General features: G+C 38.9%; 2 protein-coding genes across 4 annotated transcripts in view; one reads left to right on the top strand and one right to left on the bottom strand.

The window, feature by feature from the left end:
- Window positions 1–16,495, top strand: part of LTN1 (listerin E3 ubiquitin protein ligase 1) — a 28,353-nt gene extending 11,858 nt beyond the window's left edge. For both annotated transcript variants that reach the window (XM_053386547.1, XM_053386546.1), the window contains 20 exons: window positions 700–741; window positions 1,025–1,217; window positions 2,122–2,361; window positions 3,227–3,380; window positions 3,603–3,753; window positions 4,108–4,309; window positions 5,593–5,752; window positions 5,989–6,093; window positions 7,645–7,787; window positions 8,207–8,342; window positions 8,677–8,818; window positions 9,539–9,752; window positions 10,456–10,693; window positions 11,736–11,810; window positions 12,633–12,819; window positions 13,660–13,831; window positions 13,951–14,171; window positions 14,774–14,968; window positions 15,618–15,785; window positions 16,319–16,495. In XM_053386547.1, the coding sequence (XP_053242522.1) occupies window positions 700–741; window positions 1,025–1,217; window positions 2,122–2,361; window positions 3,227–3,380; window positions 3,603–3,753; window positions 4,108–4,309; window positions 5,593–5,752; window positions 5,989–6,093; window positions 7,645–7,787; window positions 8,207–8,342; window positions 8,677–8,818; window positions 9,539–9,752; window positions 10,456–10,693; window positions 11,736–11,810; window positions 12,633–12,819; window positions 13,660–13,831; window positions 13,951–14,171; window positions 14,774–14,968; window positions 15,618–15,785; window positions 16,319–16,381 (3,201 nt within the window). In that variant the 3' untranslated portion in view covers window positions 16,382–16,495. The remainder of the gene's footprint in view (window positions 1–699; window positions 742–1,024; window positions 1,218–2,121; window positions 2,362–3,226; window positions 3,381–3,602; window positions 3,754–4,107; window positions 4,310–5,592; window positions 5,753–5,988; window positions 6,094–7,644; window positions 7,788–8,206; window positions 8,343–8,676; window positions 8,819–9,538; window positions 9,753–10,455; window positions 10,694–11,735; window positions 11,811–12,632; window positions 12,820–13,659; window positions 13,832–13,950; window positions 14,172–14,773; window positions 14,969–15,617; window positions 15,786–16,318) is intronic.
- Window positions 16,159–24,716, bottom strand: N6AMT1 (N-6 adenine-specific DNA methyltransferase 1). Of its 2 annotated transcripts, XM_053386549.1 has the most exons (7): window positions 24,586–24,693; window positions 23,626–23,729; window positions 21,307–21,393; window positions 20,324–20,414; window positions 19,620–19,703; window positions 18,985–19,126; window positions 16,159–17,023 (listed from the first exon to the last, which is right to left on the bottom strand). In XM_053386549.1, exons 2-7 carry the CDS (start codon window positions 23,691–23,693, stop codon window positions 16,917–16,919), a joined length of 579 nt encoding a protein of 192 aa, XP_053242524.1. In that variant the 5' UTR covers window positions 23,694–23,729; window positions 24,586–24,693; the 3' UTR covers window positions 16,159–16,916. The 2 variants fall into 2 exon arrangements, with proteins under 2 accessions (XP_053242524.1, XP_053242523.1); XM_053386548.1 differs by lacking the exon at window positions 23,626–23,729 and having other exon boundaries at window positions 24,586–24,716.
- Window positions 24,717–24,720: the final 4 nt, after the last annotated feature.

Genomic DNA, 24,720 nt, shown 5'->3' with positions numbered 1-24,720 from the left:
ATGCACCCCCAAATTGCCCAGTTTGTTCTCTCTCAACCCCCTGGAGCAGATTTTGAGGATGAGTTAGGAGTTGCACAAAAAAGAAAAGGAGGGGGATATTTAGTGACGCAAGTGGGAGTCTGCTGCACAAGCAGAACAGCAGTGTGGGATACAACTCTGCTTTTCCGCCCAAAGGATCCTCAAAAAGTTCAATTAAAAAAATTAACAAACTTTTAGAAATTGAGAGGAGCACACAAGCAAAATCTGTAGCATAATCAGTCACCTGGGGCAGAGGGTTCCACTGTCTGGGTGCTGCAGCTGAGAAGGCTCTGTCCCACATTTCCACCTGCCATGCTTCTGATGACAGTGTGACATGGCTACTTTAAGGGGGGAAATGTTACTTCCCCACAGGCAGAACCACTCGCAAGGAAGCCTCTCAGTTTGGCACTCATGAGAACAGATCTTCTGAAGAAACAGTCCAGTTATACTAAGCAAAGGGGAGGAGGGAGTTATCTTGCAGCAGATTTATGTGTACATTTGTAAAAATATTTGTATCCTGCAAGGAGCTCAACTTAGGGAAGATTTGAACCCAGGTTCCTTAGTCCAGTACTCTAACCATTATGCTGCATTGGCTATAAATGTTAAACTTTTCACACAAATTGTTATAAGTTTCTGCTTGTCACATTGTTGATGTTCTCTCTTTTTCTGTTTTTGTTTCAGATGGATCTGAAATGGAATATTCTTCTTCAAATAATTCAAAAGGTATATTCAAGATTTTTGTTGGTTTTTTTACACATACTGGTTTTGTATCCAGAGAAGCATAAATTTAAGATTATTTAAACAGACAGTTTTATTGCACTTTATGTAAATATCTGTTCTGTGTGTGCTTAAGATGAAAAAGCCCTTTCTGTGCTGAATCACTTGCACAATTGGTAATTAACTATAGACACATGTCTATATAATTTATAATAAGTAGTACAGTATATTTGGACATTAAATAATTAAACCACTACTAAAATATACATTGGTATTTTTAATGTTTTAGGCATGTTCAAACTCAGAGAAACATTCATTGAGTTCTGCTTGGCTGAAAGGAGATGTGTTAGGAGAAAAGCTTGTAACTCTGGCTGATGACTTGTGCAACACAAGTTTGAAAACGACAGTAGCTTCAGCAGAATCTTTTCATTCAGAAAGATGGACTCTACTAAGCTTGGTGTTATCTCAGCTTATTAAAAGTGGTAGGTGGCTTCAGTTTACTTGAGAAAATAATAAAATGATCTGCAAGAACTGGCAGACAGGCTTCTCACAGGTGGGAAGACAATGGTGGTGTTAAGGTGAATAATATACTGTAATGTTGTATTTATTCTTTATAATATCCCAGTAAGAAGCCAAGGTTCAGGGCTTCAGAGATACAGAATGCCAAAAGCAAGTAGCTGATTAACATACACTTGGCAGAGATCTTGCTAGCTAGTTGACCAAGATCAAGTCTATGTCTGAACCGTAGCTAAGGATTTTTGTACATGGGAAAGACTATTTGACTCATATGCTCACTATTCCATAATTTCTTACAATGACCATCCAAAATGCATTAAGTCTGAAGACTAACTATCTGGATCTGATAAACTTAGCTCCACATAGGAACACTTTTGCAGAAATTAGATTTAATATGATGCCCTCTGCTTTTTTGGATGGTCATTGTAAGAAATTATGCTTCAGACAGCATATTTTGTAAAACTGTCACAGATATTGTTCATTATATTATTCAGTGCCCATTTTATAAAGATCCCCATGAAAAATATTTGTTGGAGTTTAGTTTCATGGAGAACTTGGTTTCACCTAGTAAATTTGTTTGCTTTTTGCTGTTTGATAAAGGAACACACAAAGTAACATAATTTTCATTATTTGTGTTGGGGACCAGGAAATTGAGAGCTAAATTTATACTCAATGCTACATGTGTTTTTTGTTTTCTATTTTTTATGGATTATAGCTAAACAAATACAGTGCAGTATTACCTACCTATCTGCCAAAGGAAGAATCTCAGAGCTGCTGGCCCAGTTTCCTCAGGCTGTAAGCACTGTAATTTCAGCATGCACACATTGATCATGGAGTAACTTAAAATGTGCCTCTTTTTTTAATCAATAGAGTCCTTGATTGGTGAAGTTTATGTTAAAAGGATTATTGATAAACTTCAAGCAGCTCTGTCTAAAGCAAAGGATCTTTCAGAAGCTGGAAATACAGAACCATCGGTGTCTTTCATCTGTGACATAGCCTCTAACTTTTTCAGCTCAGTTAAAGGATGCTTGTTGATGCCATCATCAGAAGATTTGTTGCTCACCATTTTCCAGTTGTGTGCACAAAGCCAGGATACAACACATTTGTCAGGTATTGCACAATAAATATATGTTGATGATACCATATGCTGGACTATGACTCTCGTCTTCCCTGACCATTGACTATGCTACTAAGACTGATGGGAGTTGGAGTCCAAACAGTATCTTCCAGCTTCTTTCCATTTGCACAATAGAACTCCCATGGGGGAAGGGCTATAGCTCAGTGGTAGAGCATTTGCTTTTACTAGCAGAAGGTCCCTGGCTGAATTCCTAGCATCTCCAAATAGACTGTGGTTTGGGGAAAATGGTCTCCCAAGTCAAATGGGGAGGCCTGGCAGGCCAAATTTAGCCCGTACACTGGAGGTTTCCCACCCCTGGTGTAGACAATACTAAGTTAGATGGACCAGTAGTCTGATTGAGTATAAGGCAACTTCCTGTGTTGCTATGTTCCTCTTCTGGTGCATTCAGCTGAAGCAAAATATTGCTTCCAGTAATGCCTAAGTTCTGGTGATCATCGCTGAATGCTCTGGAAGTGGCAGTTCCAACATTCAAGTGAAGAGAAGCTGGCATGAGGTGAGGGAAGACAGAGGAAAGATTCTAGCCTCTGAAAGTTGTCACTGCTGACAAGTACATTGACTTAAGGCATGGAGCAAGGGAGCTAGCTCAGTTGGGAGCTGCGGCCTCAAGGTGCCAGGACTGCCTTGAGGTGGCACTTCCCAAAGCCTTTGTGAGAAATATGGTGTGCGTGTGTGTGTGTCGCAGATTGCATGTGTGTAGCTTCCATGAGTATGTGAGGGGGTGATCCCATGCTCAAGGATAGGATTCTGCTCTTATGCTAATGGATTTAGCAGTATGACTAATGCTTCCCCATTATGCTCAGAAGTTAAAATGTTCAGCCATTTTTTTTATTGATGTAGATTTCCTTGTGAATAAGCTGAAGCACACATGGTTGTGTGGCTTAACTTCACTTGTGCAACATCTTAGCGATATGCATAAAGACAGCACCTTCCTGCAGAGATCTGCATTTTGGGTCAAGAACCAACTTCAGTCCTCAACGCTGGATGTTAAAAGGTAAGCAGTGCGCTGCTTAATTTCTTTGCTGGGGCTACCACAATTTTAACAAGGCTTCGTAAATCAAGATTTGAAAGTGGTTTCAAAACTTAGTTAAAATGAAATTGTTATGAAATTCAGTGGTGCCGTAATAATGGCAATGTGAGTCTTAACATTCAAGGTATGTCATTGTATGGAAAGACGTGGAATACATTATTTTTTAATTACCTGGTTTCTTCACAGTTTGCAGGTTTTGATCACAGCAGTTCATGACTTGTTGACTAAACTTTTGGAAGCTGATAAAGTTCCTACTTATACTCTGAAGGATTATTTTGAATGGCTCACTCCAAGTGAGTCTGAATGGGAAAAGATGCGGGGATCTCTATCCAATGAGGTATATAAGTTTCCACAGTGTCATTGCATAGTGAATAGTTACTGACAGCATTTGCAGTTAACTTTTTGGGACCAATTTTTTGTTGCAATCACAAACATGCGGCTAAAGCAACATGAACGAGCAGGCCACCAGATTCTGCATGAAGAGTGCATGTTATCTATGTGCCGTAAATATGTCTCTTGATAATTAGTTTTATGTGTTAACTTTTAACTATAGTCAATTGTTCCTTTTATTAAAATGTATAATATTAATGCAACATTCCTATTATGTGAATAGTAATGAAAAAATTACAATCTTGTATGACTCCGGGGAAAATTGAAATTCAACTTTTTTACTTCCTATGTGTTGCTGTAGTGGTTAAAGAAACCACTTTTGGAAGGAAGACTGAGTCTGAATTGTGAAATACCTGAAATGGTGAAAGATCAGAAGCTTTGTTTCATGGGAAAACTTCCAAGCCACCTATGTACTGCAGCTCTGTTAAGCAGAATGACACTATTAATACTGGGAAAAGGGGTTGAAAACCATGAAGTGGAAAGAAGCAAAATTGAAAATATCAGTAAGTGACAAAAAAGAAAGAAATCAAACTTTAAAAAATCTTATTGTTTGCGATTTATAATTTATTTTCTTACCAGTCTCTGTAGGGTCCTGTTGTCAAACAGAAGTGTGACATACATTTATTTATGTAAAATATTTTTAAGGGACAACTGATATTTAAAAACTGTGAATTGATAAAGATATGCTAGGATTACAATTGAGTGGCATTTTTCATGCTTTCTGTATTATGATTTACACTAGGCTTGTGTGTACATAACTTGAAATCACAGTTGGTTAAAAGTGAATGTGCTGTGTGCTGGTGTATGGGTTGAAAATCACAGCACCATAGCTCCTCCCTCCCTCTTGCTGCTGCCAGGAGCTAAGTGGTGGTTTGTCTTAGCATTATGTTCATTGTTTCCCAGACTCAATGTTTGTCTCCCTCAAACAAGCCACAAGTGGTAATGCCAGAACAAAGCTTGATTACAACTTGAGGTTTGTATGGAAAAAGGCAAACGAGCCCAGGTTCAAATGCAACTTAAACCAAACCATGCCTTAGCTGCTGGCAGCAGTGTCCACAGTAGGAGCAGAGGAGGAGTGAAGCAGCCATAATTTTTGCTCTGTGCATGCTGTGTGTTTGCCTTTAAACTAGATTTGGGGAACATTTGGCTCTTTAAGATCTTGCTAAAGCAAAACACCCATCATCCCTGGTCATTGGTCATGCTTGCTGGGGCTGCTGGAAGGGGTTGTTCAGCAACATTTGGAGAGCCAATGGTTCTCCACCCCTGCTTTAAACCATAGTTAAACTTAACTATGGTTTACAGTGGCACGTGAAACAGGCTACTGTGGTTTATTGCACAGAACTCCCACGTGCACAGGCATCCCTATTTATTTTAATTGTAGGGCAGAAAGCTCTTTTGTGTACATGGAGACACCTCCTCTTTTGAAATGAATAGGAAATACCTTGTGTGTGAAAGCTTTCAGTGTCATAAAAGTTCTGATATGAACAAGGAACTCCTGCCCTGCACAGTCTATTGTGTAGCCTAATAAGTGGAGTGTTGGATTTAGAATTGGGTGACAAACGCATATATCCCCATCTCTGAGCTTCAATTTACCTATCTGTAAAAGGAGATTATAGTTTGAAACATGTATATTAAAAGGACATTATATAAACAGCTTCCTCTGGTGATTGTGGCAGTATAAATTTTACCATGTTCAATTATATGTTTAATAACTATTACAAGGTTAGCAACAAATTCATTTGCTGGATTATACTATTCAGATATTGTTCTGTTGTTGTTATTCTAGTCGCAGAACAGCTATATGCCTTACAGTGGATTGAAGAATTAGCAAACCCACCCAGCATTCTTACTGAATTCCTTCACCACCTGCAAGTAATGGATATTTCATGTGAAAAATTATGCATACTCACTAATACAAATGGCCTATTAAGAATATTATTCAATAGGTAGGTATTTTTTATTTTTGAAATCATTGTTTCTCAAAAAATAAACAATTGTTTCTCAAACAGCTTTCATTAGAAAGCAACAAATATCCCAGTTCTTCCTGTTCAGGTATCACTTTTGTTATCTAATCTGAAGCTTGTCTCCTTGTGAATTGTTCACATCAAGAATAAATAATAATGAACATTTATCTTGTCTTTAAAAAAACCAGATTTATCACAGAAACTTTATTATTCCATAGATCAAAAGACTGTGGACGACTTTGGGCCTTAACCATGGCTAAATTGATAAAAACTGAGAATATTGCATCCTGTGAGATAAAAGGACTATTCAGTACATCAGAAAGGTATGATAGTAGGCTTGTAGTTTTTCTTAGACTGTGATCACATCTACTGCTACCCCATTGATTAAAGTAGGAAATGGGAGGAAAGGCCCACATTGTGTCTCACATTATAAAGAGAGAGGATATGTCCAGCAATGCTCTGGTCCAAAATCAGATGGCAGTGATAAAAGTGCATATTAGTGATCATATAACTGGCTGTTTGGATTTTCAAGCTTTGCTCCAAATTGGAGCCACTCTATGATAAAGTCCTTCCCCCTCTTCAAGAGAAGCACATGTGTCACATGAGTATGAGTGGAAATGATGTTTCACTGCACCTGGTCCCTAAACAACATAGACAATAAACAACAATAGCTCTGAATTTGGATGGAATTAATTCACCTATAACATATATCATGCATCATGACTAGGATGAAATATGGTTGTTGGGTCATAATTTGTTGGCTACAAGTAGCGCAAAACAGTAAAAATATTCTATATTTTTGATACGTACTTAGATATTTGGTGGCGCACTTAGATATTTGGTTTGCGTCAAAAGGGGGTGGAATGGGGCGGAACAGACTGATGCACATCCCGCTGACATGCGCGGCGGCCAGGAACGCAACCCTCGTGCAAGTGGGAAGTTGTCTGTAAGGTCTTTCAGGCCATAACACCTTAAGGTGGCTCACATAATAAAACATTTAAAATCCATATTTTTTCTTTCCCCCCATCCCCAACAACAGTGCCATATACCCTCCTGCCCCTGTATAGTGATAAAATAGAAAATATAATAGTAAAATGCTGACAAATTATATTACATAAACCCAGACCAGCCTCAAATCTATCATTTAAAAGTGTGGTTAAAAGCTAGGTATTTAGAGCCGAGCCTTTAAACAATCAACAGGAGAGCCAACTGCTCTTTCCATGTGAAGGAGTTCCATAACGATGGGGATAGCACTGGAAATGCCATGTCTTCTGTAACCACCAGCCTTATTGATGTTGCTCGCGGTTCTGCAAGCAGAGCTTTTATAGCTGATCTTAAGGCACAGTCATATGGGAGCAGGCGATCTATCAGATAGCCCAAGTCATTTAGAGATTTAAAGGTAACCAGCACTTTGCCATGGCTCTTCTGGGCCCAAGTCCATCAGTTCAGCTGGTACAGAGTTGGAGTTACATGCTCTCTCCTGACATCTGTCCACTATTTCTACAGCTTCCCTAAGCCTAGTAGGTGTAAATGATGAGTGGCAGAGCTGTTAAAGACACTTTAGCCTGATAATCTTGGTTACTTCATATAGATGTTAAATAGCATGAGAAACAGAAATGGAACATCCTTAGCATTCCTGATTCCCCGACCCCCTCTGTTCTTATATGCTTTACTTCGCTTTGGTGGAGAGTCCTGTCTGTTTCAAATAAATGCTCTGGGGGTCCTGGTTTGTGGTTGTGCAAATCCTATTTCTTCATAAAATTCTGCAACAAAACATTTCCTGTTTCATGGCCTTTCTGAATTACTTTGCATTTTATCTGTGGACATCATACTGATTTCCAGATTGTCTGCTGATGTGTCATTTTCTTGGACAGGTTTTTTCCATTAACAGAAGGCAACTTGCACACACTTCAGAATCTGTCTCCATTTTTACTTCAGGAAGACAAGGAAGAGCTTGTTATTCAGTGCACTGCTAAACTAATGACCTGCAATGAAAGTGGACTTTACAGTACTGATGGTCAGTGCTTTAGATATTATCTCCAATGTTTCATTAGCTTGTAGGAGTCAGATTTTTAATGCACTAATTTAATTAGATGTTTGCTTGCCTTTGAGAATTGCTTCTGTTCTTCAAGAGAGAGGAAAAGGCTCTTGATGAATCAGTGTATTGTTAAGTGCTTTTTCCAAGGTGCATATTATTAAGCGTACTCATTAGATAAATGGTAAATCTAAGTTTCTTTTAGACAAGTTCTGATTTATTACAGATTGAAGAAAATGAAATATGGATGCTGAACGTTAGGAATTATTTAACCTACCTTTTTCTGATCTTGCATCCAACCACCAGTGTCCACATCTTGTTCTGCTTCTAATTTACTGCTTTTCTTGTTTTCAATAACATTTAATGTGATATTTTAAATCTAGCATTTGACTCTGTTTTAGGAGCTTTTGGATATCTTGCTATTTTAAATTCCTGCTTGAATTGTGGAAGCATTGATTATGGAGATCTAATGCCTGGAATATTAAAAATCATCATAGCCTGGCGAAATGACTATGAGGACAGCTTTCTTTTTAGCTGGTGGGTAGCTTTATTACAGTTTTATTATGACTGGTCTTTGTTGCACGGTTGAAATGGTTATATTTATAATAGGGCTGCAATTCAATTAAATAACTGTTTGAAATTTGTGTAAGTGTAAACAATATTTCTGTAGCAAGAAGCATATTTTTCTTTTTAGAGGATCCCCCTTTGTCTTAATAGACATTATCTTAGCAGAGGTATTCCTCCTGTGTGTGAGAGAAGGGGAAATTCCTCTTTGGTTTCTGCAGTGTTCACAAATATTGAAAAAAAAATACTTTACAAAATCTGCTGCCTGTTAATTTTCTTTTTTGTAATTTTCCTCCCTGCCCCCCAGCAATCTACGGGAAGGAAGCCCACAGGTGCTTGGCTTGAACATAGAGATGATCCGATTTATTTCTTTGTTGCTGAATGATCCTTCCTCTTTACTGGAGAGTGAGTGGGATTTTGTCATGTGTTCCATGCTGGCCTGGTTAGAGGTAAGAAGCAAACTTAAATGTAGGGAATGATATTAAGGCCTCTGCATGAAGTCTTGAGAGTGCAGATATTTTTCTTTGTGAATCCACTGGGTGGCAGTTCTTGCCTTTGAGAAATCTAAAATATGCGGCAACAGCCTGTGATGTAAACTTAAGAAATATTATTGTATGGTTTTACTGTAAAATTGGCTACAGTAAATGTTTTGAACTTTTATGAAGCAAAATTTTCAGAACACATCTGAGCTCAATCTATTCCCATGCACCAGTTCCACAACATGTTCAACAAAACATAACTTGTAGTTTATTTTGCTAAAATATGCTTAACTGATAAATAAAGAGGTATGGATAGAAATGTGGAACAAGAATCATGTCAAAATGAGGCTAAAAGAAATATAGAACATAGAATCGTAGAATTGTAGAGTTGGAAGAAGGGACCACGAGGCTCCAAACCCCTACAATCTCTTACCATACTCTTACCAACAGATAGATCCTGCCATTCTCTTTATCATTAGAGAGAGAAAAGACTATTGTAATCTATTTTCATACTTAAAGAAATTGCTTTGATTTGTTATAGAAGGGTTTGTTGTCATTGAACTTTTAAGAAAATGTGTAACTTTTAGATTAAAATTATTCTTTGAATGGGTGTTAATGAAATTCCTCAGGTGTTTTTTTTTTAAAAAAGGAAAAATAAAGCCCATCCTGATGTTCTTCTTTCTTTTCCAGACAACAAGTGACAGCCAGGCAGTCTTTCCTGTTGCCCTTGTGCAAGTGTTTGCCTGTGTCAGCTGCGACTTGAGTGCTGCCTCGAGTGCTTTTTTCCAGGCAGCAACTCCTGAAATCACTGAAAAACTTCCACCAAACCTCATGGCTGAATGGCAGGAATTCTTTTCTGAAGGCATTCATAGTTTACTTTTATCTTTGCTGGTAAAAATTACAAGTAAGTCTGGCAAATAATAAGTATACAATATAATATGGAAAAGTAACTAATATTTTGGACACTCTGCTTTACTGCATCTTAAGATTGCAGTTTTATCTAACAGTCTTAGAAATACAGAACTTTTCAGTGTCCAACACTGTTCTGTTTGTGTACTATGGTGGTCTGTTCACCTGGTTAGGCTGTTAAGCTCATTGATAAAAAATGAGACTTTCAGCAATGCTCTGGAAATACTTCACTTTTTCCAATCCATTCAGGAAAGCATGTAAATTTAGTGTGCTGGGTGCTTCCAGACTGGCACTGTTTTTCTGGAGGGATTCAAGGGCATACTGGAAATTTAGGTTTATACAGTTAAAGTAGATTAAAACATTCTGCCACAAGGAATCAATTTTTTAATATATATATTTTGGTTAGGAAATTGAATGGGAAAAATACTGAACATTATGGGATGAACAAATTCTTAATGGAAAGATGTTAGCAAGGAAATCAGGATGAATGCTCAGTTAAGACCAAACGTAGTCTAACTACCACATAAGCTTTATGTGTGCAAATCAAGATGAGTTGTCAATAAATCGGAGGAGTCCTTTAAGAGTACAATATCACATTTGTATGTTACATTTTTGAATCGTTTTCCAGGAGAACTAATAATTCTATAATGTAAACTTGCTAAGATGAATTAAAATTGTGAATTCTCTTTTCTGAACAGGAAAAGAAAAAGATGCATTGGAAACATCATTTCAGAATTTCATGTTGAAATCTTTGGGGAAAGCTTTAATGTACATTTCAAAGGATCAGTTATTGAACCACAAACTTCCTGCCAAATTTGTTGCTGGTCAGAAGACAAATCTCCCTGATAAACTACAAACCTTGTTAAATACTTTTTCTCCAATGCTGCTCTTCAGAGCTAGACCTGTTCAAATCACAGTCTACCACATGTTAAATAAGTAAGTTATCCCCTCCACACATACACTTTGATCTTGTTATAGCATAGAATATGTATTTAGAAATAGACCAGGGAACAAATTAACATAACCAATTGCCCGTTCATTACTGGGCTTAGTTCAAGGTGCTCACATTAGTTTGAAAGGTGCAGTCTTTCCAAACCAGAGCCTATGTAGGGCTTCTTGATCTCTAGGTCTGCCTTGAAGATGAAAGGCACACTGACTAACTACTGTTTCCACATCAAGTCCACCAGGGAGCTCCTACACTAAATGGTATTGGCCTCCTCTCAGAGGGATTGGTGACCACTATTGTCCTGTAGGCATCTGCTCGATCGCTCTACTGATTCCGAATAAGGAGACTTACCACAGGGGCATAGAGGGAGAGCAAAGGGATGAATGCAGAGTCTCTTTCACCCCTCTGCCCTTCCATCTTCTCCAGTTTTGAACTATTGTGTCCCTTATATATATATTTTCAGGCACTAAATATAATAAGGGTTAATACTGAGGATGAGGGCAACGATGCAAGCTATTTCTTGGTAGCACCTCTGTAAACGGATGATTCCAATACATAATAGTGTGCAATAGTAAAGGTAAAGGACCATTAGGTCCAGTCATAGCTGACTCTGGGGTTGCGGCGCTCATCTCGCTTTATTGGCCGAGGGATCCGGCGTACAGCTTCCGGGTCCTGTGGCCAGCATGACTAAGCCGCTTCTGGCGAACCAGAGCAGCGCACGGAAACGCCATTTACCTTCCCGCCGGAGTGGTACCTATTTATCTACTTGCACTTTGACATGCTTTCGAACTGCTAGGTTGGCAGAAGCAGGGACCGAGCAACGGGAGCTCACCCCGTGGCGGGGATTCGAACCACCAACCTTCTGATCGGCAAGTCCTAGGCTCTGTGGTTTAACCCACAGCACCACCCACGTCCCTAATAGTGTGCTTACTTGCTAGTAATATCTGATGTTGAAATCCTTTTCAGAACAGATAATGTTGGGCCTTAAAAATATGGATAAAAACACTGTTTTTTAATTTTTCTAAATCCCAGGTTAATGTCTGACTTGCCTAAATTTGACAACGAGGATCTCAAATCCTATGGTGATGAAGAGGAGGAGCTATCATTGTACGTTTCATTTTATTTATATAATGAACGAAGCAATTGCCTATCATAGTAGAATGTTAAAATGTTCCAACCACTTGCCAGACTTGGACTTTCAAGGCTTAAGTGGGAAGATACACCTGTGATCCTCAATATTGTGTTTGTGTGTATACACGTGCCTCAGGAGCTGTCACATAGTTGCAGAAGGTACACCCCCAAAGAACTGGGAAAGAGTAATGTTCCATGTTCTCTTCTTCCTGATGTCTTCACAGTTAGGGACATAAGAACCTTGTTGGATCAGACCAGTCTCATCTGGTCCAGCATCCCATCTCTCATAGCCAACCAGATGCCTATGGGAAGCCTACAAACACAATGTGAGGGCGATAACTGTCTCCTGCCATTGAACCTCTGTGTTGAGGACTCACAGACCTCCACTCCTGGGGGTGGTATATAGCTATCATGGCATTCTAAGTAGGGCAAGCTAGCCTTTAAAGTGGGTAACTCATTCACAATTTTAAGCAGCGATTCTGCCTTGGGAGTAGCCAGTTGTTTGATTTCTGTCTAGATCTTTTTGCTCCTTGCTGTGGGCTTGTTCAGTAGGGCTGGTTTAACTCCCAAGTCATATATTTAGATCTGGAAGAAGTTCTTTGTCACCTTGGTAGCACCTGGTAGCACATTCTAGGTGTTGGCATCAAGGAAATGAAAATAAAATGAAATTCTCCTGGAGAAAAAGTCCTCCATTGAGGTGCTTGAGATAACATGGCATTGATTAATGTGCTTACATGTTTGGTACAATGGAAACTGGTCTGAGTGTAATAAATAACACCTTTGCTGCCCTGACTTTAGGTCCCCACCAGCAGCTCTTATGACTGTGCTTGCCACTCAGGAGGAGTTACTGGAAAACATCCTAGAAGGCATTCCAGTTGGAGAGTTTGCAGTTATTCAACCACTAAGTGATGAGTTTTGCCTTGTTTTGGGATACCTCCTCACCTGGAAATTAATACTAACTTTTTTCAAGGCAGCATCTTCTCAGGTGAATTAAAGGGTTTATCTTTATCTCCTCACCCTGTGACACACATATACACGTGTACTTCTCCACATCCTTCTACTTGATTTGAATTAATTTTATAATGAATGATTTTAGAGTGTTGTGTTGTACTTTTGTACTGTTTTATTGTTGTTAGCTGCCCTGAGCCCGGCTTCGGCTGGGGAGGGCGGGATATAAATAAAATTTATTATTATTATTATTATTATTATTATTATTATTATTATTATTATTACTGACAAATGAATTCAGCTGTGTTCAGTTATCCCTAATCCACAGCAGTAGGAAATAATCAAGCCTTTTGCTTGAAAACCATTGGAACAAATAAAAGCATTTCAAATCCTTTTGCCCAGAACTTGGAGCTTCAAAATAGCAGATGGTGTTCCACTATCCATTTTACTAGTATTCCCAAGTCATTTTTGTCAGTGAGGAAAAAGTACTTTCATATATCTGAACAAGGGTTATGGTTGTTTTCATGCCAGTTTGGATAAATGATATTGTCTTGTAGCATCTGGCTGTAAGAAGGAAACCTGGCAACATGAAACCCAAGGCAATCTTACCAGCATACGTCATATTGACATTGCTAAATTGCTCCATAGAAATATGTATTTGTGATGTTGTAACTTATTTTTTTAAATAGTTTGACCAATGCATTACCATTAATTTCCTTGCAAGTGCGTATTAAGACTTTGTATAAAAACAGTCTTGTCTAATCTGCTGTGAATCCCACAAAGCCTTTTCATACTCTCATTGTATACATTCCTTCAGTTTTAATGCTTCTGAGAACAGATTTTATTGGGAATAATTTTTGTATGCTTTCACCACCAGCTGCGAGCTCTTTATTCACAATATCTCCGAAGAACTAAGAGTTTGAATAAACTATTGTATCACCTGTTCAGGCTTATGCCAGAAAATCCAGCCTTTCCAGGATCAACAGCTGAACTCCCAAGTAAGGATGTAAAAACGTACTTTACTGAGGAGCTTGACTTAGACGTCAAAGGTCAGTCCAAATAGTTTTAGCTTTAATTGACATTGAATTTCTTTCATTGTGCGAAACAACTGTGGAGATGTAATTTAACTGTTCTTATTTACAAACCACTTCCCCCATTTGTTATCCAGACACCTCATCGCTGTCTTCCCACATCCCTCATTTGGCATGTTCTGTTTACTGTATGACATTAAAAGATTTGCCAGCCATGGTTCGTCTTTGGTGGAATAGCTGCGAGAAACGAGTCTTCAACACTGTAGATAAATTTACAAGCAAATACGTCAGCAGTGTACTTTCTTTACAAGAAATATCTTCAGTGCAGACCAGTACACAGTTGTTTAATGGAATGATGGTTAGTATGATCTTATCTACATAAATTTATTTCATTGTTTGGCAAGTTTGATACTGTAGAAAGTAAATTACCATCGAGTGTTCAATCAGAAGCACACACTTTATCTAACGTTGTTTCTGGAAAACAGGTTTGTGCATATATAGTGCTCTCAATTAGGGCAGTGATCATCTGCAGTCTATGTATTATTCTGTAATTTAGAGATTGTATGAGATACTCGTTTATATCAATCCCTCAACAAATTAATGTCTGGAAATGCCTTGTGATATTCGTAGGAGCATACAGAACTATTCCAGGATTGTTACTTCTGCTTATTAAATAGAAAAAGAATATTTGCGCTCATAAATAGAAAAAGATATTTGCGTTCATAAATGTTGCAGATATTGTGCTGTCATTTCCAGGGCAGATCTCTTCTATAAGCAGCCATTTTCAGTGTCTCTGTTCTGGTCACAGTTAAAAACGTTGCACATATTTTAGTAAGTGGAGGAATAGAAGTATATTGCAAGTACACTTTACAAGTGTATATATTTTAGGTGCATTCCTAATTATCTGCTATATGCCTTTTTGACAAGTATTCTGCCTGCTATGGATTTGTTTTTCCACAGGTAAAAGCTCGATCTGCTACGCGAGAAGTCATTGCTACCTACTCAGTTGATGATATATTCATTGAACTGATAATACAGCTTCCTCCAAATTACCCCCTGGGTTCCATAACTGTTGAGAGTGGAAAGAGAGTTGGTGTAGCAGTGCAGCAATGGCGCAATTGGATGCTACAGTTGAGCACATATCTCACTCATCAGGTATGTGTCACTTAAAAGTACCATGATGGTTCAGTCCTTGCCATGTATTATTATCCATAGGTTAGGTCTGCTCTGAACAGCAGGTGGGTGCAGAATAGCAGGGCAGCTGCTCACCATTGGACAGCTGTCTAGCTCAATATAACCTTTAGTCTGAAAGCCATCTGCATGGGTACCGAAATTGCCCCCTCCTGAATTTGCACTTGCCAAAAATGTCCAGTCCCTAACTGAGCAGGGAGAGAGAAGTACTTTCCAAGCATGGATCCAGTCAGATCTGCACTCCCAAAAGCTCTTGCCATTGAAATGGCAGCTGCTTCAGTCAAAATTCCTGTTCTTTTTTAGAAGAAAGAGAGTTGTGTAGTATAGCTATTAAGTAAAATGTATGCTTGGCAGATTCTGATCTATGGAAAACAACTCTTGCTAAAACTATAGCAACAGAACTAAATGGTCACCAGATACAGTGGAGTACTTTATTATGTAGTAGACAGCATTAATGGTGGGACACCATGCTTTAAAAAAACTTTCAAGATATGGTATAACTTCCTTGTAAAATAGTTGAAAGGACTGTGAACCAGTATGAGAAGTGAAATACTCTAAAGACAAACTTGAAATAATGAATTATTGATTCCTGAGACAACTTATTTTCTTTTAGAATGGAAGTATAATGGAAGGCTTAGCATTATGGAAAAACAATGTGGATAAACGCTTTGAGGGTGTTGAAGACTGTATGATCTGTTTCTCGGTCATACATGGCTCTAATTACTCTCTCCCAAAAAAAGGTTGCAGAACATGCAAGAAAAAGTTCCATTCAGCCTGTCTGGTAAGTACATGGAATAGACAAATTCTGAACCAAGTTTTAAATAAAAGAAGACACAGAAAGCTTCAGTGGCTTTAGGAGTAGTCAAATCCACAAAACTAGTTGAGTTTCAGTAAAATTGAGAGGATAAATCCTCCTGTAATGAGTAGCAAGTCTTTCCCTTAAGAAAACAGAGTTTACTTCCATACTGCATTGTAAACTAATTATCACTCTTGGGAAATTATGCAGCCGACATTCTTGAAAACTGAAAGACTAGGACATATTAGTGTAGTATGCTCATATAGGAAAGCTATCTGCCCATGGTAGTAAGCCTTAAACTATGACAATTAAGTCCTTAAGCAGCCAAATGGGCAGAAAACTTCGTTGAATAATAGGCTTCAGAAATGGCTTTCATTTTAATTTTCACAGAAGTCACACATGTGATAGTTACTCAACTATTTAAGACATAAATAAAACCTGTTCATCTAGCAACCTTACATTTAACGTAAAATGTATGTCAAATCTGCTTTTAATACTCTTTTTTTTAATTCTTTCAGTACAAATGGTTTACATCTAGTAACAAATCCACCTGTCCGCTTTGTCGGGAGACCTTCTTCTGAAATGACTTCTCTGCTTCAATTAACTTCTCAAAGAAAATCAACAGACACAGTTGGATTTAGCTGTGAAATGCTAATTTTAGCTTTATTTACAAATAAAAATCTTAAGTTGTTTGATCAGGGTATCATACAAATTGTATATGGCTTTTATATTAATAATTATTTATTATTACTATATATATTAAAGCAAGGCATTCTGACATCTCAGGCAAAAACTGATGGTATGTAAAGCCTCAGCTTCTGTGCTTTGGTTAATTCAATTTCCAGAGACTAGAACACCACCAGTGCAATGCTGTGTATACTAGGGGTGCGATATTTTGAAGAGCAAAAAAAGAGGACATGGAGCCCCCTCGCCTTCCATGGCGTACGTGCACTGTGGACATGCACACCATACCCTCCAATATTTCTGTTCAAGAAATTCGGTCCTGATCAAAAGAACTTCTGTCTTCGTTGTGAGAAAAATAATAATACAGGATCAAGTATTATTGTCTTTTGTGCAACCTTTATTCCAGAGTAGATTTTGTTTAACAGGTAGTCTTCAGGACTTGCAAAATTTAAGTACCGAGAGATTTTCTCTTCCTGCTTGTCTGGAAAGTACTCTGGTACCTTTTAAGCCACATTTTTGCAATATTTTGATAATTTCATCTGCAATTACAAATGAGAAATCACAGCTCAGTTTAAAGCAACAGATGGGTCCTAGCCTTCTTAAACAACTATCAGCCAAAATCATCTTCAAATTTCTTTCATCATTAATTTTGCAAAAAAACCCATACACAAACACAATCCACCCAGCTAGATTTCCTGCCTATTGGCAAAGAGAAAAACCTGTAGAAAGCTGATACTAGCACTGCCGTGAGAACAGATATAGAACAAAACTAAGCAAGGTTCTTGACTCCTTATTCCTGACCAGTGTAAGGCTATTAAAAAAATGAATAATAATTATTCACTGCCAACCTAGTCTCAGTTTGGCTCTCAACTGAAAAATCTGTTCCTTTGCTACTCCATGATTCACATTTACTTAACATTCAATTATAGCAGCCTCTAACTTGCCTGTATGCCACCTGTAAATAGATGTAGAAACTCTGGGCAAAAATGGATCACTAATCCATTCTACAGCAAGCATTACATGACTAAGCAGTAATAGGCGTGTGATGAGTCACAAGGAAGTGTTGCAGCCCCTAACATAGGCATCCCCAAACTTGACCCTCCAGATGTTTTGGGACTACAACTCCCATCATCCCTAGCTAACAGGACCAGTGGTCAGGGATGGTGGGAATTGCAGTCCCAAGAAAGCTGGAGGGCTGAGATTGGGGATGCCTGCCTTAACAGAAATATTGCTGTTTACAGCTACAGCTTGAAACAGATTAATCTCTATTTGGAGCTCAGAGTGCAACTGGGGTGGGTGACTTTTTGGAATCAGAAATGGAAATTGTATGACCCTTTTTTCTTCCCTATCTTCCTGTCACCCTGTGTCGACTTTACTATATGATGTTAAAGGATTTAGGTTGGGGGCTAGCTAGCCCTAAACTCAAGTGTCCTATGCACTGATGGAAGCAAGGGAGGTTTTGGAAGAATGGGAAAGAGTACGTGTGACCTTTTTATTTCTCTTCCTGAAAAATCTTGGTAAAGTGCAAAAAAGGAAGCGTAACCTCATGGCACAGGTCCCTCTGGTGACCCAAATCCTCCAGAATACCTACTGCAAGATGTTGGGGGAGGCATGTGGCCTTCCAGTTGTTCTTGGTCTCCAACAGTCCCAGCTAGGATGGTCAATGGTCAGGAATTCTAGGAGCTGGAAGACTGACAACAACTAAAGAGCCACAGGTCCGCCTTGCCTATGTTAAAGCCCCAAGTAGGTTTTTTTTCTTTCCTTCCCCCACTGTTGCCCTCAACATTCTTTAGACATATTTGGGACTTAATTTTTTTAGTTTTAATTTACATATTTCTGCATACCAAAGAAGCCCCCCCTTAATATGTAAAAGTGTCTACCTTATTTTTGGGTAGTCCCATTTAGCATCCAAGCCTGAGGCTAAATGGCTTTTAGAGGAAATAAGATTGTCATTCTAGCCCCCTGCAGGTGAAGAAAGTTCATGTGATGAAAGGGAAGTTGTATCCTCAATGTTCTGTGCTGGGCCAGCCTCAGAATCCACACATTGAGTGTGGATCTATGCATGAGATATACATTTGCAGTGATCTACATTACATACATAAGCATCAGGGGGTGAGGCTGGCCCACCACAGAACACCTGGGATGGGGTCCCATTTTCCCTTCATCATATGGAATTCATTCATGTGAATATGGTATGAAGGGGGATTCTGTGTTCTCCACAAGGGCTTTCACTAGCAGTAGCTGAATACTAGACAGACCATACAAGATATATACAGCTCATATAAGCCATCATAGGAGTGGCTGAATCCAGTTTGGCATAAAATTGTCTCCAATACTCATTCAAATTAATTACAAAATTATTCTAAAGCATGCCTCTCTCTGAAAAGATTTAATGCAAAAAGTAAAGACTAGCCAAACTGTTTTTAGAATATTTGCCAAGTGTTTCAGTGTAAACTCCTTAAGTTTAAGAGGTGGGGGAAAGAACAGAAGTATTACTAACCTGGGTCATTTTCTTTAATTGCAACTAAGTAAAATAATCCTCTAGCTGAAAGCAAGTCTGACACCAGTGGAAAGAGCCTGTCCATAACTTCTCTGCCATTTTTACCTCCAGCCCATGCTGCCTCTATTCCATGACTGTGAATCTAGAATAAATGAAAAAGGGAAATTGCACTTTGATATACCATGCAGCATTTTAGACAAAATAAAAACAAGATGACCTTTGCAATGAGTGAAGTCAAACACATTTGAATTCAATCAGTTATCTAAGTCACACATACTTGTTTAGCTTTTTAATCGGTTTTTTAAAGCAAGATGGCCTTACTGTCTATTATTACTGCAGAATCATCTGGATATAAAGTCTGCAAACCTAAGCAGAGCTCCATTCAACACAAGGGTGACTGAGATAAGATCAGGCTGCAAGTATCCAGAAAATGCATGTGCAAATTTCTTAACAGTAGTAATAATAGAAGACAGAAATACTTGACAAGATTAGCTAGTTAATATTGAAAACAGATTTAGGAAATGCTGCAGTTGAATTAAAATTTTCAGACAAGTGAAATTTAACATATTCAGTGGGTAACAACTGCTACCCAACTGCAACAGGTTGATAAACTATTTTCTCAAATGCATACGTACCTCAGCAGAAGGGGTTACTACATAAGGTGGGTTAAATAGCAGTACATCCACTTTCCCATGCAATCGTGGCAACAATGCTGTTACCTAGACATAAATTGCCGTAAAATAAATTAACACAACTTTTATTCTCCAACAAACTTCTCCAAGCCGGCTTGTGTAAAATACAATTTAGTAAAGAATTTGGGGCAGGGGCAAAGTTACAGCTATTCCAGTTTGCTTCAACTTTAGCACATGACCTTCAGTTAGGTCACACAGGACTAACATTTTATTAAAAGACTGGTTATCAATCTAAAAGCTGTCTCTTTGCCTTTATGCTCCAAGAAAAGGTCAAAACCAAAAAACAATGTTGTTTTCAATTAACTCACCAAATTACTGCTACAATTATTTTCCAAAGGAAGTGAAAAAAGGTACCTCTGTATTAAAAGGATTAACATTTTATAACTTGATCTGATTTAATATTTGTGTTCTGCTTTTCAAGCAACAATGTTGAGATGGAAGTAGCTCACAATAATAACAGTACCATTAAAATTTACAAACATCAGTCACTAGTAAAAAAACAATAACATATAAATACTGCAAAAAAGCTAATTTATTGAACACTATATACTCAAAGTGCTATATCAGCACATCACAGTGAAGTGTTTGGTATTATGAAAGTATGCAGTATTATCTATCAAAAGGATGAGTTATAATTTGAATCTCACCAGATCAGTAATTATGGGCTGAATGTCAACATTATTATGTATGGCTGTTTCCACAGTGCACAGACCTGCCAGAGGGTTGATATCGGTACACCTATAAGCAAATGAGCAGTATTTCAGTTAAAACAAGCAATGTTTTGTCAACCAAGGTAACTGGACATTAAATATCATTTAGATAAGGTGATATTAAAACTGTCACAATGTGATACAAATAAATACCCACAGGTTGCAGTTCCTTATAAGAGTATTCTCTTGTAGTTGGCAACAATTAAGATACCATGTTAGGCATAACAATTCAAATATCCCTATCTGCTCTGACTGCAGGGATTTTTGTGCCATCCAAGCTTTGAAAGAAAGAATACTGGTAACTTTTATTAAACCAAGATTAACCATGGACTTCAATGCAACATACTGGCTCAGTTCAGAGACCATAAAAACTATGGTGAATGAAGTTTATGATTTGGCACAGCATGTAAACATCTCCAGGCATGGCTGCACCAGAAATACAGAAATAAGTCTTTGAAGCCAAGTCCTGGAAGGATGGAATACTAAAGCAGATAAAGAGGTCTAAAGCATCGTTTGCTTCAAATGCATTTGGAAACTCAATGGTTTAGGTTCTAAAATACTGCTAAAATGAACCCTGATTTGGAGTGATATCTGAACCAAGTAATTAGCTGCATAGAGTTGGGAGATGTATAGTATTAGCTTCAACCTGTGCATCTTTCACCCAACTGGTCTACTGTAGGAAGGATCCACTGGCATCAAATATACATTCCCATGACTTTAATTACACTTCACATATTTATGCCCAAAGGTGTTTTTTTTAAAAAAACCACTATAGTATACAACCTAATTAAAAGGCCACTGAAGTGCAATTCATGGTAATATTTTTGTGATCTAGGGGTGTGGGGTACATTTAAATAATCATATGCACCCTGCCTTTACTTATCCTACAATACAATTTAAAATAACATATAAATACTTACAAGTATAACGCTTTGGGTCCAGCAATTGAAGCCAAAAATGTTGAAACTACTCCAGATCCAGATCCTACTTCAAGGCAGATCTCAATGCTAAACATTTTAGACATAAAAATAAGGGTGCAATGAGATTAACGAGGGCTGTGCCGCTATAAACTATTCAGACAGTGACTACATATCTTAAAAATATCTGGATACAATGTATTTTTCTGCAGAAAAAAATAGAGATTAATATTATCCATTGTAAGCTTTACTTTAAATGGAATGACTATACCCACTAAGAAGCTTAAGTTCTATTTTTATAAATTAATAAGCTTGATTTTTAAAGAGATTAAATTCATTTTCCATGTAGTTTTCAACTTCTGATTTTTTTATACTAGTAAATCCTATTTGAAATGCACTTATCCAGTCTAATGATGGCCTTTCAAAACAATCTGTAAGCCTAAGTTCTTTATATATTTTCCATCTGTAAATGCCAGTACGTATTCTAGTTTTGCCTCAAAACCAGTGGGTCATCCTGCAGATGAATGTTTGCTCTAGACACACTTAAGCACAGTTAACTGTCATAACTATAGGACAAGTGTATCCTAGAGATCAAGCTGGACTACAGCCATAGTTCTAACAGAGCATATTTTGTGTATATAAGGTTTCTGATTCATCCCTTGGCAACACTACTTTAAAAGGGGAATCTCAAGTACTACTACTGAGAAAGATCTTGCCACAAGGCTGGTTGAACTCCTTTCAGCAGAAACTGTTCACAATCCTTACTGCAACTAAAGCCAATACGTTGAAACAAAACACTATAGAGTATGACACAACCAGCTTTGGCAAGGCCCTACAAGGAAATAAAGTAAGGTGGTATGTTTTTGGGTGCTATTAGAAGCGGCAGTGTGAGAGACAGGCACATCTGATCCACGGGGCACAAGTCATCAGGAAATTCTACTTTCAAGGCTCCTTGAAACAGCAGCAATGCTCTTGAGGCTCAGGGGTCCTTGGTGGCATGGAGTGCCTTCCATCAGCTTCAGCTGGTGATCCAGCTTCTCCCCTATCTGGACACATATAGCCTAACTTCTACCATCTATCCTCTGGTAACTTCTAGGTTAGATTACTGTAATGTGTTATATGTGGGGCTGCCTCCGAAGAGTGTTTGGAAACTTCAGCTGGTGCAGAATTCAGCGGCCAGGTTGCTCACAAGGGCAAAACAGTTTGAGCAGTGTTAGAAACTGAGATATGAAAGTTAGGGGCTAAATGGCACCGTAAACTTAGGTTGTGGGCGCAACAACGGAATGTCCAGGTGCACTTTTTATAACAAGAATGCAAAGCTGAAAATAAGAACTGCAGATAAAATCTTATATTCATTTTTCATATGGTCTACTCCTCTTCTGAAGACTGCAAAAAACAACGGCATGCTTCCCCTGCCCACTCCCCTAATATTCTTAAGAGGGTCTCTTCTCCAGTATTCAGAAAGTGGCTGGAAGTGGGGAGGCACAAAGTGATCTTCCTTTTCTTCCACTCTGCAGTTTTAATCTGAAATCTTAGGCGCAGTACTGTGCCCAGAGCTCAGAAACTACTCGTGCAAATGAAATTCCTTGTCGCAAAACGTGCCTAGAACAATGGGAGTTTTGAATGCTGGGTTTGAGCATATGATGCCAATTCTGGCCTGACTGCACTAGTTTCCAGGCCCAGTTCAAAGTGCTGGTATTGACCTATAAAGCCTTAAATGGCTCAGGATCGCAATACCTGTGGGACCACATTTCCCCATTATGAATCCCCCCAGACCCTGCAATCACCATCTGAGGCCCTTCTTCCTCCACAAGAGGTCCAGAGGGTAGCAATACGAGAATGAGCCTTTTCTGCAATGGCTTCCCATTTATGGAATGCTATCCTGAGAGCCTCCCCTGGCACCTTCATTGCATATCTTTAGGCACCAGGCAAAACATTTATCTACTGCCAATTCTTTGGCTAATTAAACTGCCTAAGATCTTTTAAACTGTGTGGGGAAGTTATTGTTTTTGTTTGTTACTATGTTATGCATTTTTGTATTTTAATATTCCAAACCACCTTGTGGACCTCAGATGAAGAATGCTATACAAATTTAATAAATAATAATAAAAAAAATTTCCAGTGGGACTTTCTGGTGCATTGTGGCATGTTGATTATTGGGAGGGCTGCCATTTAAACTTTCTGCTTCAGGCACCAAAACAGGCCAGAGCCCTGGTTTGGTTTTTTTTGCTACATTTCTTTCAACCCTTCCTCCAAGGAGCTCAGGTTGTACTATTCTCACAACTCAGAGAGAAAAAATTAGCTGAAGTTTGCAAATCTTACTAATAAACATGTGCAGGTTCCCAAAGATGAGATCGCAACTGCCTTGCTTCTCGTGGTGGGAAGCACATCCTGATCCTATTTGTCCAGCTTCAAGATTGTGCCAGCTGTGTGAGAAATAAAGAAAGGGTGAATGTTGTCCTGTTCCTTGCCTTGAGAATGTGTGATCCAAGGGTGGGGCATAAATCTTTTTAAAAAACCAACTCATCTGCCACTGCATGCACCTGGATGATGCTTGTGGTTCCATATACATTTGTTGTGTGCACATTATTTTACACATGAACCTTAAAAAAGCGTGTTGAGTGCTTTTAAGGGATCTGCTTTTTTTTCATGCCATGGTGGAGGAATGGGTATTGTGATCTGGGTTCAATGCCCTCCTTACCATCATTAGGCCAAGTTTACCAGACGTCCCCGTTTCCTGGGGACAGTTCCCAGATTTACAAATCAGTCCCCTGACAAAATCCATCTATTTAGCAGGAAGTTGAAAAGTGTCCCCGGATTCATTGAAAAAAATCTGGTAACCTTACATTAGGCGCGCGCGCACACATTTCTTTTCTTTGTTTTCAGACTTCAAAGAACTCCAAATGCATGGATATACACTTTTAGTTTAACTGCGCGCAATTTGAGGTTTGAGTGGGTTCGGTTTGATGCTTAGCTCTGCTATAGTGGTCTGCACTTTCGCCGTAGGTCCACGCCGCTGTCTTAAAACGTCCTCGGAACGTAACCCCCCTGCAGCACCTTGAATATAAATTCACGCGAAGTCAACGAGTTCAGTTTTTGCCAAGAGGCCAGAGCTGAGAGACCTGAGCCGCGCCACCAGCACGCGAGGTGGAGGCTCCTAACAGGAACTTGGGGCCGCCGTGCAAATGACCGGCACCTCCGCCGTTTGCGTGCGCGCGCATCCCCCCCCCCGAGGCCTCGCACGTCCTTCCCCCGCCTCCCTCCTGCCATTGGCTCCCTCACCTGCCGCTCCTCAGCTCCTCCGCGTCCCTCTCCAGAGCGTCCAGCAGCAGGAAAGTGTCTTCGGCGGGTTCGTAGACCTCGCTGAAGGGGCCCTGCGGCCCCACGTGCCGGTGCCACGGAGTGGGAATCATCGTG

This window comes from Podarcis raffonei, chromosome 4 (assembly GCF_027172205.1).
Source record: "Podarcis raffonei isolate rPodRaf1 chromosome 4, rPodRaf1.pri, whole genome shotgun sequence".
NCBI lineage: Eukaryota > Metazoa > Chordata > Lepidosauria > Squamata > Lacertidae > Podarcis > Podarcis raffonei.
Note: the sequence above shows the minus strand (reverse complement) of the source record. Positions and strands in the feature narration are given on the sequence as shown.